Source organism: Peromyscus maniculatus, chromosome 15 (genome assembly GCF_049852395.1).
Source record: "Peromyscus maniculatus bairdii isolate BWxNUB_F1_BW_parent chromosome 15, HU_Pman_BW_mat_3.1, whole genome shotgun sequence".
In the NCBI taxonomy this organism is placed as follows: Eukaryota; Metazoa; Chordata; class Mammalia; order Rodentia; family Cricetidae; genus Peromyscus; species Peromyscus maniculatus.
In genome coordinates this window covers 46043070-46060329 of record NC_134866.1, presented here as the reverse complement: position 1 = coordinate 46060329, position 17260 = coordinate 46043070, and the positions used below count along the sequence as shown (strand labels likewise).

The 17260-nt window shown below is 40.5% G+C and overlaps 1 protein-coding gene across 14 annotated transcripts in view; it reads left to right on the top strand.

Annotated features, from left to right (window-relative positions):
* Nucleotides 1-17260, top strand: part of Pde4d (phosphodiesterase 4D) — a 1451136-nt gene that overhangs the window by 1107082 nt on the left and 326794 nt on the right. The window contains exon 2 of one of the 14 annotated variants that reach the window (XM_076552303.1): nucleotides 6699-6736. The exons of the other annotated variants lie outside the window; for them this stretch is intronic. Coding sequence (XP_076408418.1) covers nucleotides 6699-6736 — 38 coding nt within the window. The remainder of the gene's footprint in view (nucleotides 1-6698; nucleotides 6737-17260) is intronic. 14 annotated transcript variants of the gene reach the window in all.

Below are 17260 nucleotides of genomic sequence, written 5' to 3'. Positions count from 1 at the left end.
GAAGAAAATACCTTATGTAAAATATCTTAAACATCACTAAACGTGGGCGCTTGTATTTATTGTCAGTTTCTGATGGTGTTGGTGAGCCAGAGAGTACTTTTTTCAAATACAGAAGTAGGAATACAAAGCTAGATTCTTTCAATGTAGGCACATTGCTTAAACAAACTTCAGGATGGTAAGAAATTGCTTCCTAGTGTAGAATATTCTTAGAGTGGAAACATTTTTACGTTAAATGATCCTGATTCAAATATTATGATGAATTTTAATTTAGCAGGCAATTAGCTCTACTGGAGAAAGGCTCTCGCCTAACAGTGAGTTAACTTGCCCTAATTCCCCAGTACAATCATGGTGCTCTTCAGGTGGCTAGAAATTCATTCTGCCTCCCTGACTAATGTCAATAAGGTCAAGGATCCTGTAGGAAATACAGAGGTCCTGATGTTAGTGTGAAATTGTTTCAGATGCATGTGCGGCAAGCCCCAGAGCCTGCTTTAAAAGCTGTTTGACTGTTATGTGATTGATGTGGGAGTGGAAGGTGCTTCTGTTTCTGGGAAATTCTTTCATCTTCCAGAATAGTTACATTCCAGTTAGCATATTCAAAGCTCTTAAAAGTCTAACAATTGGGGGGGGACCCACACTTTTAATTGTCAAGCTAGTGCTTTACCAATTATTTGACTTTCTCTTCTCTGGTTGAGGGAGAAGAATTTTGTTATTGTTTAACTGGACTGGAGAGATAAACATTCCGTGCAATAGTTGAAATTTTCCTCAGCTTTTCTCTTGCTCATTAAAATGGTTTTTAATTCACACTCACAGAAAAGACTTATTGCATCAGTAGTCATTAAAAAATGTGCTCTTTCATTTAATTGTGATGAACTGGCCACATAGGCTCACGGTATCTCTAATTGAATATATGAATTTAAGCTAAAGAGTGTAGGAATGGGAAGGAAGGCTTCCTACCTCCTTCCCACCGCAGGCTCCATCCCTACCCACAACCCCCACTGCAGAAATACCCAAGGTCTGTTTCCTATGGTCATGATATTGGAGTGCCTTAAGACTAAGGGAGCAGATCCACACTGAGAGCCGATATGAGGGGCTGGAAGAACAGATGAAGGAGACCTATATTATTGGGTGCTGGTAAGCAGAAGATGTGTGTGTGTGTGTGTGTGTGTGTGTGTGTGAGAGAGAGAGAGAGAGAGAGAGAGAGAGAGAGAGAGAGAGAGAGAGAGAGAGAGAGAGAGAGAGAGAGAGAATGGTGTCAGTGTCCGGCACATTTATAGGGAAGTACTGCCTGGATCAAAGGGAGGAGGTGGTGGGTTAAAGGCTCACTGAAGTCCTCAGCTGACCCCTGGGAGGCTTCCAAATGAAGATTTTAGACTATGGTATTATCTTCCAGTTCTCCTTCAGCCAGTCATTGGCTGCAGGCTTTTCCATGGGAGAGAAGGTGCGGCATGGATCTTGGGCAGGAGCACTATGCCCTCTGCTGGATAAACACACACAGTGCAGGCCTCCGCATTCCAGTAAGGGCTGCACCAAGAAATGCTGAAACCTAGAGTGAAGGGAGCCAGTATCTGTTCTCCCTCAGGCTGACGATGGTAGTGTTTTCCTCTGGAAAGAGAAGCCTGTTTCAGCGGAAAGACCTTTGCATTTTGACATTCCGGCGGTGGGGGGCGGGGGGGGGGCGGTCCTAAAGAAATGCTGGGTTCTCACCATTTGACCAATACTGAAATCCCATAGGCAGTTTGCTCAGGTATGCTGTTTGGTGCCCCTGTTCAAATGTAAATGGATGAGCACCAGTGTAAGTTTGAGAGGACAGACAGTCAACAGGGCAAACCAAAGAGGTCATAGCAAACAAGCAGGAAAAAGCCAAAATAGAACTCTGAGAAAACTGAGACATCGTAGGGGAGATTTAAAATAAATAAATAAATAAATAAATAAATAAATAAATAAATAAATAAATAAATAAATAAAAAATAAAAAATCCAAAGCCCACTGAGAATCAACCAACCAAGAAATATCTTCAGGAAAGGAGATGGTACCTAAGGAATCATGTATAAGGCACAATGACAAAAGCCAGTCAATGGGTTCGAGACCAGCCTGGTCTACAAAGAGAGTTCCAGGACAGCCAGAGCTACACAGAGATACTCTGTCTTGGGGAAAAAAAGAGAAAAAAAGGCTTAAAGTAGCGGAGAGTTTCTGTTGTCAAAATCAGGTGTCCATATTAGAAGACAGTTTTTAAAAACTAGGTCATAGGTATTAGAAGAGAACAGCCTACTATTGTTCTGCTAAATTGATATGGTATTAAACCAATTCCTAGTGATTTGTCTTTATTCTTATAGATGCAAACACCTTTAACTTTCACCAGAGAGGTTTCTGTTTGCAGCAGACCTTTGGCATAGAGAGACCCACTACTGGGCAGGGAGCAGAGAATGGGAGACTTGAGTTTTCAGTCCTAGAGGAATGTAGTACCACACCCCAACTCCCCAGAGGTTCAGGGATCATTGCAGAGGAGTTGATTGGGGCAGCCAAGAGTAGTGGGAAACCCCAGGTGAGCAGTATCTCCTAGAAAGAGCAGGGTGGCTGTACATGTGAACCCATGGCTGTCCTGACAGCATGCCTAGGATCTCTTTAAGGCCAAGCCAGACCAAATCCCAGCATGAAGAGGGGAGTCGGGTGGGAGATTTCAACTGCCACTGAGGAGCTATGAGCAGTTATTAGCTGCTGGAAAAGAAAGGGTCAGTTTCTCTAAGAGTGTGTCCGCTGGTGGGTCCACCACACTCCATCAAGGGTGGAGGCTGGACAGAACTGATTGTCCTTGACATGAAAGGAAAGGAAGAAGAGAGAGCATGAAGTTGGGCTAGGGGGAGATCTAGGAGGACTTGGGGGAGGAAAGAAGAAAGAACGAGAGAAAGAACGTTGTAACTATACAACACAACCAGGATTTTTAGCCTATAAATGCAAAAGGGAGCCAATGCGAGTCATGCAAGGTGTGAAGAACGCTAAATGCGGCTCACTCTGTAAGATATGACCAGTTATTAAACAGAAACGGGAAGCTATTCACGGGTAAGTCACGGAGTCCAACACAAGTGACAACAGAGAGGATGCTCAGGATATTGGATCATCCACAGGGTACCTGGAAACCAACAAGCCTGAAAGCATACACTGAAGCAAGGGATCGGAGGGTCCTGAGATGAGCTCTGAAAGAAGAAAACCAAAGTACTAGGTTATCCATTGGATTGATCATCCTCGGGGTACTTGGCTAGAAAGTATCTAAGTACAAAGCCAAAGCTGTGCTCTGTATGCACAGTAAGCAAGATGTACACAGTAATAATACACGAACCATGATAATATATGTGCAGTGCATCTAGCTAAAAATTATGATACAGCTAAGTGAAAAAGGGGACGAGAGATCAGAAAAGACTCGGTCGGATCCTTACCAATTGCAACAAGAATGAAGAGGGAGTTAAATTTACCCAAAGTAAAAGCAAGATGTGAACAAACAAGCCTGGAGTATGGAGTTAAGTAGCAACAGAAACAAAGGAACTTAAGAATGGGTGTTCTGAGGAGAGAGAGTGCGGGGACAGAGAGCGTGGATAGAACTTGCTCAGAATGTGTGAGAGTCTGGATTCGAACCCCAGAAGAAACACAGTGTGAGAGGCTGCCTAGGTATCTCAGTGAGTAAAGGTGGGTGCTTGCCACCAAACCTAGCAGCCTGCGTTTGATCTCTGGGACCCACGTGGCAGAAGGAGAGAACTCTCATGACCTCCGCATGTGTGCCATGGCATGTTTATGTCCCCACCCCAAACACACACATATACCCAAATTTTTTTTAAAAAGTATATGTATGTATGTATGTATGTATGCATATAATTATACACACACATATATAATAGTGTTTTTTTTCTTCCAAATTTAATGTACAGAATTCTTCTGTTCATTATGATGAGTATATTGTTGCCTTAACACCATCATCCAAATCATATACCAGTATATTGTTGCCTTAACACCATCATCCAAATCATATACCACCCCAAACACACACATATACCCTAAATTTTTTTTAAAAAGTATATGTATGTATGCATATAATTATACACACACATATATAATAGTGTTTTTTTTCTTCCAAATTTAATGTACATAATTCTTCTGTTCATTATGATGAGTATATTGTTGCCTTAACACCATCATCCAAATCACATACCAGGAAAGGGTTTTTTTCTTTTTCCTTTATTCTTGTGTCTTCTGCATGTGTGTTGATGGGGGCAGGGTGCATGAATATATGTGAATGAGTATCCCAGTGTACTTACCTGCCTGTGACATCCATAGGAAGATACCAGGTGCCCTGCTCCTCCTGTCTCTGCCTCCCCCGTCCCTAGCTCTGGGGTAAGCAGTGGTGTGCTGGGCTCTTGGAGACTGAACCAAAGTTCTCAATGTGGAGGGACTAACCCTCTCCCTCCTGAGCCATCTCCCTGGCGCACAAAGTTTCTTTCTGTTTCCTCTTGCTACCTGTCATCAACTGGGAGCTCTGAGGTCAGAAAGTGGCCAGTTATGCTAGTGGGCTTCACTGGTCCCCCTAGTAGAGGGATGGAGGAGGGACAGCAGGGTGTCTATACCGGCAACTCTCTTATTGGTGTGTGTATTTTGTGAGCCAGAACTGTCTTAAGGCTTCAACCACAAAAGGGTTATTAGGAAGCAGGGAGTGAAAGCCCCAGGCTGAAGGGACTCCAGCTAGCCCAAGCATGGCAAACATGGCTCTGGCAGGCCTTGCCCTTCTCCCCATTCCCTCTGCCTTGCTAAAAAAAAAAAAAAAAAAAAAAAAAAACCATCAGATTACTTTCCTAAAGCTAGCCACCAAGGCCTGTTCCCTTATTTGGCCACTTCCTCCTGAAGCTGACTACCAAGGTCCATCTATCAAAGTTTAAAATCCAGTAATCAAAAACCTGTTTTGGCTGCCCTAGTTAACACACCCAATTAAAATTAAACACCTCATCCTAACATGGGGTTGGGTTTCCCTTTATACTTTTATAAACTGCCATTGGTCCGCTCTCTAGCCAGAGACAGTCCTTTGCCCTTACCCCACCCCAACAAATATCCCTTCCCCTCTCCCCTGTTCCCTTCCCCTTCTCCTCATCCTCCATCTCCTGTCCTTGTCTCTTATCCCCTGCCCTTTGTCCCTCTGGGGTGAATAAATCTCCTTTGTGCTGAGAACTTGGTCTTGGTGTGTCATATGCCTGCACTGGTCCACTTAGAGACAACAGGTCTAATCATGACCACACTTTCCCTCATGAAAGTTATTCAGGAAAATGATTTATCTCTAGCTAGCAATTTAATTAAATGTGTGTATGTATAATAAATATGGAATACTTGCATTATAAACATACAAGTAGGTTATGGTTATAAAATGGCATATTTTCATATAAATTAAAATTTATTATATACATTTTAAGTATGCTTGGCTTTTTCATGGGTATTTTATCCATTCTTTAAAGAAGTGTTGTTGGGGTTTTTTTTTGTTTTGTTTTGTTTTTTGGAGCAGCTTCTTCCCTATGCACTTCAAAGTCCTGGCTGTTCAATAATGGACAAAACACAGAGAAACCCCAGTTTTTGTGTAGCCTATCTAGGAAGGTAGTATTTAGTGTAACTTGTGTAAACACAGGTAAACTCATAAATGTAATTAAATAAATGTATCTGATGTGCTATGGGGTGATAAATGCGTGAAAAATGTAGTGCAGGTGGAGAAGAACTGAAGTCCAGGCTGGGGGGACACTTGGGATTTTCAGAAAGGACATAAACAGTCTTTGTCAATGTGAAGGCACCCCTAGAGGCATGGCTCAAAGACACCGAGACTTGGGAGGCAAAGAGAAGCAAGGGGGTGCAAGGAGGGCGGCTGGAAGATCTCTGCTATTGTCCAGGAATGCCTCGAAGGCTAGTGAGGCTGCAGGGAGGAGGAAACAGACAGTCAGGGACATTTATGAAACACAGAGGCCTTACTGGAGCCTACTGTAGTCTACGGTAAGTGAACTCTGAGTGAAAGTGGCTGAATTTTCACTGGGAAATTATACCACCCAGCACTTAGATGGTTGATATTTCGTATAAACCAACCTGGTTACCCTATGAAGAAGAGCAAAAAACACAGAACTATATTATTCTTTATATTCATTTTAAATTCCATAAAGTTCATCCGTACATTAAACTGCAAAGCATTAGCATGAGAGCAAGCTTGAAGACCAATAAGGTCTTTGAGGTTATATAAAATGGCTTTACTTAACTGTATACTATGATCCAGTTAAATAAATATAATGCTCCTATTTTTACAGATAGGAATACTGAGGCCCAAAGTCAACATGACTTGGAGCACCAGGCCTATAATAGAACTGGGATTTAAATCTAAGTCAGTCTGACTGTTAAACATATTCTTTTCCCACTGTTTGGATTTAACCTTCCTGAATCTGCCATCTAATGCCCAGCTGGGTGCTGGAGTTTTAAAAATGGCTCTAAAAGTTCCCCCACTAGCAGATTTGGCTACTAGAAAATATCATTACCAGCTGTTTTTGCATCAATCAAAGCTTTAAAAGTGTTGTTTACAGAAAACAATATATACAGGAACTAACCACATTGTTGTAAAAAGTTTGCCTGATCTATTGAAAATGTTGAAGTATTCTTTCATTTGAGATTTATTACTTTTTCTTTTTCTTTTTCAGGTAAGTTTGGATACATTTTTTTTTCTCATGGAATGGAGGTATGCTGTTAATTTGCCCTGAATTTTATTTTTATTCTGTTAACACTTCACAACAAGATTCATTGTTGTTACTGCAGATTAGAGGTAATGTTATTGGTTTATGTTGCTTGGTTCAGAGGTTTTCTGTGTATGTCTATGCAATGTCTGTGTTTGGGCTTGTGTTTAATGGAATAAGTAAACTGTCTAGCCAGGCTGTTGCTTCTGTATGTCTATGAAAAAAAAAAAAAAAAGAATGCTGACCAGGATGACCAGAATTGCAATGGAAATCAAATTTAAGTTAGAAAGAGAAAATACTTCCTGAGAAGTATTATGAAAAGCTTGAATAAGCTGTGTAGTAATTATTTCAAATAAGAGGAGGAAATTTTAATAAAGGTACTAGATACAAAAAAGAGAGTGTCAGGTGCCTCAGGGGCATAGGAAGACCTGAGATTTAAACCAGAAAAGTAGAGTAGCCGGTCAAGTTCCCACATAGGGCTATCAGATTCCCATGGTGCCCTATACCCTTATTAGTATATACAATAAGCAATCATGTTTGAATTGACTCAAACACAAATTTAAATGCATTCTATATTTGCTACAGATGGTATATTATAGTGAAGAAATGCTGTATGTGTACCTAAATGTAAAATAATGCTCTCTTTTTAAGTGCATTAAAATGGAGATGTTGATCAGTTGTGTTCTGGCTAACCAATAATAGATGGATGCTACATTTTGTAGTGTCCCCAAAGGGCAATTGTATTAAAGACTTGATTGATCTAGACAGTAGTGGTGGAACCTTTAAAAGATAAATCCCTCAGCTATTGGCCCACAGTTCATGTGTTTCCACTAGTTTGGCTAGTTGTCTCTGTACTTTTTCCAATTCCCCAAGCAGTGGGATCAGGACCTGTCCCTAGTGCGTGAGCCGGCTTTTTGGAGCCTAGTGCCTATGGTGAGACACTTTGTGCAGCCTCTGTGCAGGGAGGAGAGAGGCTTGGACCTCAACTGAATGTACCAGGCTCTGCTGATTCCCCATGGAAGACCTTGCCTTGAAGGAGGTGGGAATGGGCAGGGGAGGGGTTTGGGGAGGAAGGCTGGGGGGCAGAAGGAGGGAAGACAGGGGAATTTGTGGTTGGTATATAAAATGAATAGAAAATCTCTTAATAAAAAAAGAAAAGATAAATCCCTACCAAAGTTCTTTGGGTCATTGGGATGAATCCTTAAAGGGGATGCTGGAACCTCAGTTCTTTTTCTCTTTTTCCACTTCCTGCCAATAAAGTGAATGGTTTTTTTTCACCCACAGTCCTTCTGTGGTGTGCTGTCTCACCCAAAGCGAGAGAGCCAATGGGGAATGCCCAAGAACATCCCAAATGGTGAGCCACCATTAGGCCTGAAACCTTTCTAACTTGGCTGGCTACCTTGGGTACTGTGCTAACGACAGGAAGCTGTGAGGACAGAGAGTTAACACAAGATCTGAACGCTCTCCAGGTTCTGGTCTTATTAGCTAAGAACCATATTCAGTCTTATTTTGTTCACCCTGATGTTATCATATCAAAGTCATCGGGATCAGGTGTATATTATCTCAGTGAGTACATATCACAAAAACTAAGACAACTCTTGTTTCATTAAAGAAGTTAAAGGTTGGTCGCTGAAGCAAAAGCCACTTGACTGACTTAGAACTGTCTGTTTTTGTCCTGGTGGTTGATAGAAAAGAATGGTATTTTAAAACACTCTAAAATGTTACAGTCTCTAACCTAATATTGAATTCCCTGGCCCAAGTAATGGTCAATTTGTGCAAATCTAGATGGTAAAGTTTTTAACATTGTCAGCTCAGAAGTCAATATTCAACTTTGCTGTAGAGAGAAAATGTAGTTGTCCACAGATGATCCTTTATAGATGTGCCAATAAAGCTTTATTCATAAAAAAAAAGGTGGCAGGCATGGCAGGAATTATACTGTAGTAATATTCCAACTTGTGTTCTCTTTGAATTGAAAGATTTTGAGATAGAGAGTGAGAAAACAGTGAAAGGGGTCTATCTGAATCTCAGAGTCGAACATCTGAAAAGTCTTGGTGAATTCCAACACTAGAGGGCACAAAAGGATACTTTTAAGTCAAGGACATTTTGTAAACAGAACATTACAATTATGAAAAACTGCCTCAAGTAGAACCTTGTGACCTCAATGGGCATAATTTGTCTGAAATGCTGGCCTGCAGCTCTTGTGACCTCACTGACCACAAGAACTGGCAGCCGTTGACCACTTCTGTGTTGCTCTAATAATAACCTCCTGGCTTTCTTTCTCTCCACTTTTATTGCTCTGAACCTTGTAGAAAATATGGTCCAAATTAACTACTTATATGGTGGAATTTTTTTTCCTATCTCATAAGCGAGGCATCACTGTCCTGCTGTTTTAAGTTCTAAGTTTCATGGAGTGAAATTGCTCCTGTGCAGCACATAGCAAGTTACTGAAAATGATCATATTTTTTACAAATATTTTAAAGTTCAATTGTGCATACAAATGTAATTTGTTACCTTGGGTTTTGAACCAACTCAAGGTATTTTTTTCTTAGGAAAATGAATAAAAATAATTAGTTGCCTCAGGCTTCAAAAATAACCCTATGCTTTAGTAATTCTACTTAAAGGGATTTGGATTGTAGAAGTCTTTTGACACACCACGAAGATGTGTGTTCAAAGATATTCATACAAAATTAGTTGTACTATTGATTGTTAATCCCACTGGTCAAGAATAAGACCACTGCCACAAATTAAAGTCAAATTTGAAGCAAGCTTTAATTAAATACTGACCAGGTAGATGGGCTCTGGCCAGGTCTATACCCAGGTTTCCAGGAAATGGCCCTGAATCACAGTTTACAGGGGCTTAAATATTTTCTATCAGGTCCAATCAGGGGCAAGCATACATCCTGATGTACCTCTAGCCTACATCCAATCAGGGGCAAGCATACACCCTAACATATTCCCTGCCTGTGAACCTCCCATCTGTATGTGATCAAGCACATCAGTGCAGATGGGTCAGACAAACTTGTTTAGGGAAGTGAAAGCATGTGGCTTGTTATCTCCCATAAACAATAGCCTCCAGCATTTCAGGACCCATCTGTCCTTGAGCAAGAGGCTTGTAGATCAGAGATATTTCTGGTTTGTGGGTCTCTAAGACATAGTCATTAAAACTTAAATGTAATTTTGGCTCTTACAGATAACATATATATTATGAATATCCCACATGAACTAATGTTTAGATAAATTTTGACATTATCTCAAGGGAATGGAATTTCTTCAACCATTAATTATTTTTTCAAATAAAGTCAAATAATATGAGAAAGTGCCTCTTGTAAAATAGTAACTAAAATAGGGTCTAAAATCAGTCTTAGACATTCAAATCTCAATTAAATCTTAAAATTAGATGTACAGATGCATGTATTTACACATAAAAATGAAAATGAGCCAGATTTCCAAATTAGTTCTGGGTATGGATGATTTTCTTTTCTTTTGTTCATTTCATTTTTCTGTATTTTCTGAACATTCTTTCATGAATATTCACCATTTGCATAGGACCAATATCTGTTATTCAAACAGAATCCTGTTTTAGCATTCCAATCTCTGTGTTTGTATGTGATTCTTAGGTCAGCACTGGAAAAAAGCAGCAGGGTATATGACTGTATTATGCATCAGAGACTATTTACATGGACCCTTGTAGCTACGCAGATGCACTGTGAGAATCAGCTTGCCAATCCCAGAAAGGAGTGATTTGTCTTAGGTTCTATGTTGTGAAAGAATTACCCTACACTAAGCAATGACCGGGGCCAGAGACCAGAGAGAGGAGACCAGGAAAGCAAGGGCCAGCTAGAAAGGCCTACAGGACCAATGTCTAGTGCATGTTGTCCCTGTGTTCTGTGGCAAGTCCTGGAAAGTGGCCAAGAAAGATAGTGTTTTCTTGGGCTCCCCCCTCTCACCTTTCTTCCCTCTTTCCCCTCCCTGTCTCCCCCATCTTTCTCTTCCTTCCTTTATCTTCCATTCTCTCCCTCACAATCCCGCTCCCTCATTCTCTCCCTCCTCTCTCATCATGCATCTTTTCCTCTAATATATGCCCCATCCTTGTCCTTCCCTATGTGTGGATGCATGTGCAGAGAAGCTAAAGCCAACAGGTCAGCCAAGGACTATCTTAAGTTGGACTTCTGGTCCAAAAGTCCTTAAGAGTAGCCCGGCACAAAGATGACAAGATGTCTCATAAATCACACTGGTAAAGTGCTGTAAAACTGGGTAGCACAAAGCAAAAGCTGTGGCAAGCTTCAGTTCAGCTGCTTTTTTTTTTTTTTTTTTTTAAGCAACAGGAATTATCTTCTAAATGCATAAAACTCTTTTACTTTTAAAACTCATTCTTGGGGCCTGAATATTTTGAAGCTTTTGAATATTTGAAAGATTGAGAAAACTGGACAACTTGATGAACTAGTGAAAAGCTAGACCGGAGACTATCTAGCTGTGGAAGGTTGAAGGTGATGTTCCCATAAGTCTCTGGCATTTGAATACTTGGTCCCCAGTTGTTTGGCACTGTTGGGAAGGAAGCCTTGGGAGGTGTGGCCTTGTTGGAGGAAGTAAATCGCTGGGCCTGGACTTTGAGGTTTCAAAAGCCACATACCATTCTGTTTCTTGTTTGTGGCTCCAGATGTCAGCCCTGAGCTCTCAGCTTCCAGCTCATGCTGGCATGCTGTCCCCATCATTACAGACCCTAACTCTCTGGAACTGTTAGCCCCAAATAAACCCTTCCTTCTCCAAGTTGCCTTGGTCATGGGTGTTTTATCACAGCAATAGAAGTGTAACCATTACACCAGCTAAATCCATCCAACAACCATCAACATAAAAATACAGAGCTAAAGGCCGATGGCGTTCTTAGTTTTAGCTCTGTGGCAGCTAGTGTCTGTTTGAACATTCCAAATTCCAGCTAATTGTCAGAAAGATGTTAGGTCAGGTACAGACAATGGCAATAAATGGTTATTAAGGGAGCTGAGAAGAGCCCAAGATGATTTGGCTCTGGATTTGTTACATTCCAAACCCTCCACAGTCACTGAAGTTTTAATCAGCTTATCAGCCTTGCAGAAGGTTTAGTGAAACGTACAACCTCTTTCCAGGAACCTTTGTTCACATATCTCTAAGGTCTTAAACTCTATGCATTTTTTTTCACTTCCTTTAAAAGACTTGAATAAACTGACATAAAATAAAATGACTGATTTACACAGTCATTTGGACTTGTTTTAAAAAACATGTTGGATATTCTGAGTGTATGTCTATACCCACAAGTGATAATTGCATGTTCACATCTGTGAAACACTCTTGACCATGTTAAAGTACAAATAGAGTTATGAAAATTATAAGCATTTGCGACTGTCCACTGTGTAGCTGAAACAAATGGGTAATACAGCTTATCTAAACTAATTGCTAAAGGAAATGGAGTAGCCTTAAGTCTTTTTTTGGAAGAAGACAGAATTAAATATTCATTACATGAAGGAAGGCAGAATTTGGAGCAAAATAATGAAATTTCTTGAGATTGTCTTCTAAGAACCCGGAAAGAATTTGTTTAATGAGTTTATTTAGCTTTGTTGTACAGGACAGTCCCTGAGAATCAAAGCCACAGAAAGTTGAGAGCCCAATAGAAAAGTGAACACAGAGTATGTTCTTTCTGTATACAGTCTTTCAGATAACAGAAGACTGTAATATGCCTTACATTACACTAGGTAAGAAACCAATTGAAGATGCAAAGAAGCCTCCCTAGTCACCAGATGCCTTGGCCCTGGTCAGTTCTTTCTCATACCTACCTCTCGCCAGATAACAGAAGCATTTCCCTATCTAGCCTCATCTGATTCAGCACTTTCGCTATGAGTTCTAAGGTAATGGATCTAAACTTTTCACACCTGTAATAGGGTTTACTCACAATTCCAGAGGCACTGTAGAAAGAAGCATCCTCATTCAGGTAAACAAACGATATCAGTTAACATCTCCAGTTGGAACAAAAAGCTTAACAGAATAAAAACAAGCAATAATAGTCATCTAAAAACCCATGTTAAAAAAGATGCAAGCAGTATTATGTGTTCTAACATCTTTGATGGTGGAGACCTGATGGGGGGTGGGATGGGCAATCCTGACCTCATTAACATAGTCTCTCAACCTGTGGGTTGCTATCCTTTTGGTGGTTGCATTTCAGATATCCTGAATATCATATATTTATAGTGTCATTCATAACAGTAGCAAAATTACAGTTATGGAGTAGCGTTAAAATAATATTATGGCTGGGGAGGGGGATCACAACAACATGAGGAACTGTACTAAAGGGGTATGGCATTAGGAAAGTTGAGAACCACTGCTGTAAATAGAATCAAAGTATTATTTATTTTAAAATTCTGCTTCTATTATTTCTTTCATTACTCTGAAACCTTTGGGGGCATCTCACTTCCCTCCTTCGCTCCTTTTGGTTGATATTACTCTGTTGTGTTGAAGCTTCTTTCTATTCACAGTTGGCAAATAGTTGTTTTGTGTTTTCTCCTTTCCTGATAAACTAAGATGGAATGTAGAGCCGCGGCAGTATCAGTGGATAAAGTGCTTCCCTCAACAGTGTGAAGAACAAAGTATGGGTCTCCAGCATCCATACAAATGGTGGGCAGGCAGTCTGAAGTCCTGCCTGTAATCCCAGCATTTGTGAGACAGAGAGCAAGCTGGCTACCTAGACTAGCCCAGTGGGTAAGCTCTGGGTTCAACTAAGATACCCTGTCTTTCAAAACAGATATAAGGTAGAGTGCAATCGAGAAAAATATGTGATGTCACACTTGAGCCTCCACACATATAGATGTATATCCACACACACATGCATTCATCCACGTATGAGAATGCATATACATACATGCGATGCACATACATATATGCAAAAATTATTATTGAACTTTGTGAAATTATTGTTCCTGCATTTACTAAAATGATTTTCTATTATACTTATTGATGAACTGTGTTGAGTGAGGTTTTTGAATAGTTTGTTGATTCGTCATATCCCCTTTTATGACACACATCCAAACAAGTTGATAATTTTATCAGTCTTGTGTCTATTGAACAAATCTAATGGCAATTACAATCTTTTGCATGTTTTTTCTTGGTACAGTAATTGAGGTTGGCAGTCATGGTCTTCTAGAAATGAGAGTCCATAGCTCCAAGATCTTCTGGCTTTCAAAGCTTCTACTGAGAAATCTGCTGTTATTCTGAAAGGTTTTCCTTTGCACATAACTTGTTTGGAAACTAATTTTGCAGAGGCAGCATGCTGCTTCAACTTTTGAAATATAATGATTTGATTCAAGGCTGGTTTGGGAATTAAGGGGGATCCCAGTGGGGGAAGCACTCCACTTCATATATTCAACCACTTGGGGTTCAGAGTGCTGCTTGCAGGACACCTTCAAGGAGAGTGGGGATGGATGCTCCCTCTTTAACCAGGAAGCACAGCCAGCAGCAGGCAGAGTAGAAACTGCTCACTTTTCACAGTCTGCCTTAAGGCAGGAACCAAGCATTTTTCTCTGCTGTTTGAACCAAAATAACAGAAAAAAGCACAACTCCTCTGGTATACAGTATATCATATTTCCTTTGCAGGATGCATCCAAATTTTGCTTTTTTTTCCTGTTAAGCAGTTATCCAAGTGTACCATAACATTAAAATCAAGATTTTCACATAAAATTAAGTTTTTATTCTAACAAATAAATAATGATGTCTTATGAGTGGCCATCATACTCATATTCATTTAGGTGACCAATATATTACCAAATGCTATCTTTAAACATATTAATACTTCATAAATAGGTAGCTCTCTGTTTTTCACTTTTTCTTTAAATTTTATTCTTGAGAAGTTTGCATGTATATACAGCGAAATATGACCACATCTACTACAACCATTTTCCCACTCCAACTTCCATCATACTGCCCCCCAATAAACCCTTCCAACTTCATGTCTTTATGTATGTATAACTCAATAAGTTAATCAGTGCTGTCCACAAGTGCATGAGTGTTGGTCACTAGAACATGTTGAGCCTATCAGTGATTACGTCCTCAAAAAAAAAAAAAAAAGAATTATTCTCTCTTCCACGTAACAAGCCAGCTATCAATAACTACTTTTTGGGTTGAACATGGAAAACACCTCTCCAGTTGGTGCCGATGTTTTGGCTGGCTTGATCTTATGCGGTTCTCCTACAGAAAATCACAAATGCTGTGAGTTCATGAGCGCAGCAACTGTGTCGTGTTCAGAACACAGCATTTCACAGTTCTCTTCCCCATCCTCTGGGTCTTATACAGTGTTCCCGCCTTCTCTTCAGTGATGTTCCCTGAGCCTTGGTTGAGAGTGGGTGGGTGATAAAGGTGTCCTGTTCAAGGCTAAACACTTAATCTCTTCCCAGTTATGAGTCTCTCCATTGGCTGCTGGCCCTAGTGCAAAAAGAAGCTTCTCCAACCAAGACTGAGACAGCCCAGGTTTACAGGTGTAAACTTAAGTGTTTAGCTGATAAATTGACAACATGATCATTTAGCAAAAGTACAATGATTGGCTCTGCTCTAGGGCCTACAATCTCCCCAGCCATGAGCTGGTAACAGGACCAGGTAACCGGACCAGGCATGAAATTTCTTCCTATGGGGCAGGTCTCAAATCCATTAGTGACCCCCATGACAGCCATGCCAGTATTGTACCAGTAGGCTTGCCTTGTCTGGCAGGTTGGTATTACATTGTGCAAGGAAGTACCAGCACTGGACAAGCCCGATGATATATACTTTCCCCCAGCAGCCTGTATGGCATCTTCCAGCACTATTAGAGCTAGCCAACAGAGAGCAAATCTCCTCATCAGTTAAAGACTGATTTCTTTATATCCTGCAAGCTCTAAATTTTTAAGATGAAAAGGCAGTATTTTAACTTTAGTGTTGTCTGCAATTTTCAATATTCAAAACTTTGTTTTGTAAAATGAACAAAGAACGTTTATTAGAAAAAATCACAAATGTCACATATAGTAGATAGAAACACTGATGCTGATTTAGTATTTTTAAAAGTTGTTTTTAAGACATTATCATTAAGACATACAGTTATATGGATAATTTTTGCAAATCTTTAAGAAAAATTGTGTGTGTGTGTGTGTGTGTGTGTGTGTGTGTGTGTGTGTGTGTGTGTGCCCATGTGCAGATCAGAAGACAATTTGCAGGAATTCATAGTCTGCTTTCATCAGAGAACCTGAGGAATGGAAATCAAGACTCCAGATTGATGGCAAGTGCATTAACTGGCTGAGCCTTCTCTCTGGGCTTTCTGTAAATATTTAATAGTATCACTGGTTCTGTACTGTTCACATCTGCCTCCACTGAAGGCCTGGATCTTGGTTTGAGTGAATAAAGGGAAGCAAATGCCCTGCATGGATCAGTTGCAGACCTGGAGGACAGTTATGAAACTATGTCTTCACTAGGGGGCATTATGCTAACATCCTCTCTCTCTCTCTCTCTCTCTCTCTCTCTCTCTCTCTCTCTCTCTCTCTCTCTCTCCTCTCCGCCCTCCCCCTTCTCCCTCTCCCCCTCTCCCCCCTCCTCTGCTCTCCTCTCCTCTCCTCTTTCTCTGTCCCTCTCTCTTTTCCTCTCTCTTCCTCTTTCTCTCTTTCTTCCTCCCCCACACACACACATACACTTTCTGCAGGAAAATTTTTCTTTAGACCTCCTGGCAAATCCCTTTAGACCCCTAAAGGGCTGCTCAATTTCTTTCTTTCCTTTGCTCTGTCCTTGGCTACTAATTCACATCTGGGAGACTGACTGCTCTGTATTTTTACCATTCTGCTTCAGCAGACCTCACCTTGCTGCTTCTAATTTAATTTCACATCACACCACTATAGATGCTAAGTGATGTAAGGGCCTGTCCGGTTTCTGAGCACTTCTCTCAGAACCTTTAACATCTCAGCAACATGTGAAATGTCTATGAGAAATGCCTAATTTAAAAATGGACCCGAAGGAAGGTCTTTGTTCCTGACTCTTGTTTAAATCTATTTAAAATTCATAGTGGGGAAAACAGCAGCTTTGATACTCAAGTTTTTATTAACATGTATCCATCCAGGTTTATCTGCTCATAACAGTCATTTGTAGTCATTGTCAAGGATATGACAGGTACTGAAGGGAAACACAAATAAAAATTCCTACGATTCTATTGCCCAGGAAAAAATAAGTCAATATTTTGATGCACATTTTAATTAGTAAATTTTAACTAGCAAATGATTTTCAAGATTCTACTTTTATTGTCCTTTTGATGATACACTTCTTGACAAGGCATTCACAACAATGTTTCAAAATACTGTTTCCAGTGCCTTTGACATGCTGAACAGCTTTACTGAAGGTTATGAGCCTCCATCCTTGAGTGCTCCTAAAAAGTCCGCTGTCAGCCCTGGGACACTCCATAGCCCTCAGAGTAGCTGAGAGCTTGCCAGCTTCTTCCAGAGATCGCTGAAATCCTTGCCTATTCACTGGACCCCTTGGCAACTCCAGACAGGCTGAGCACA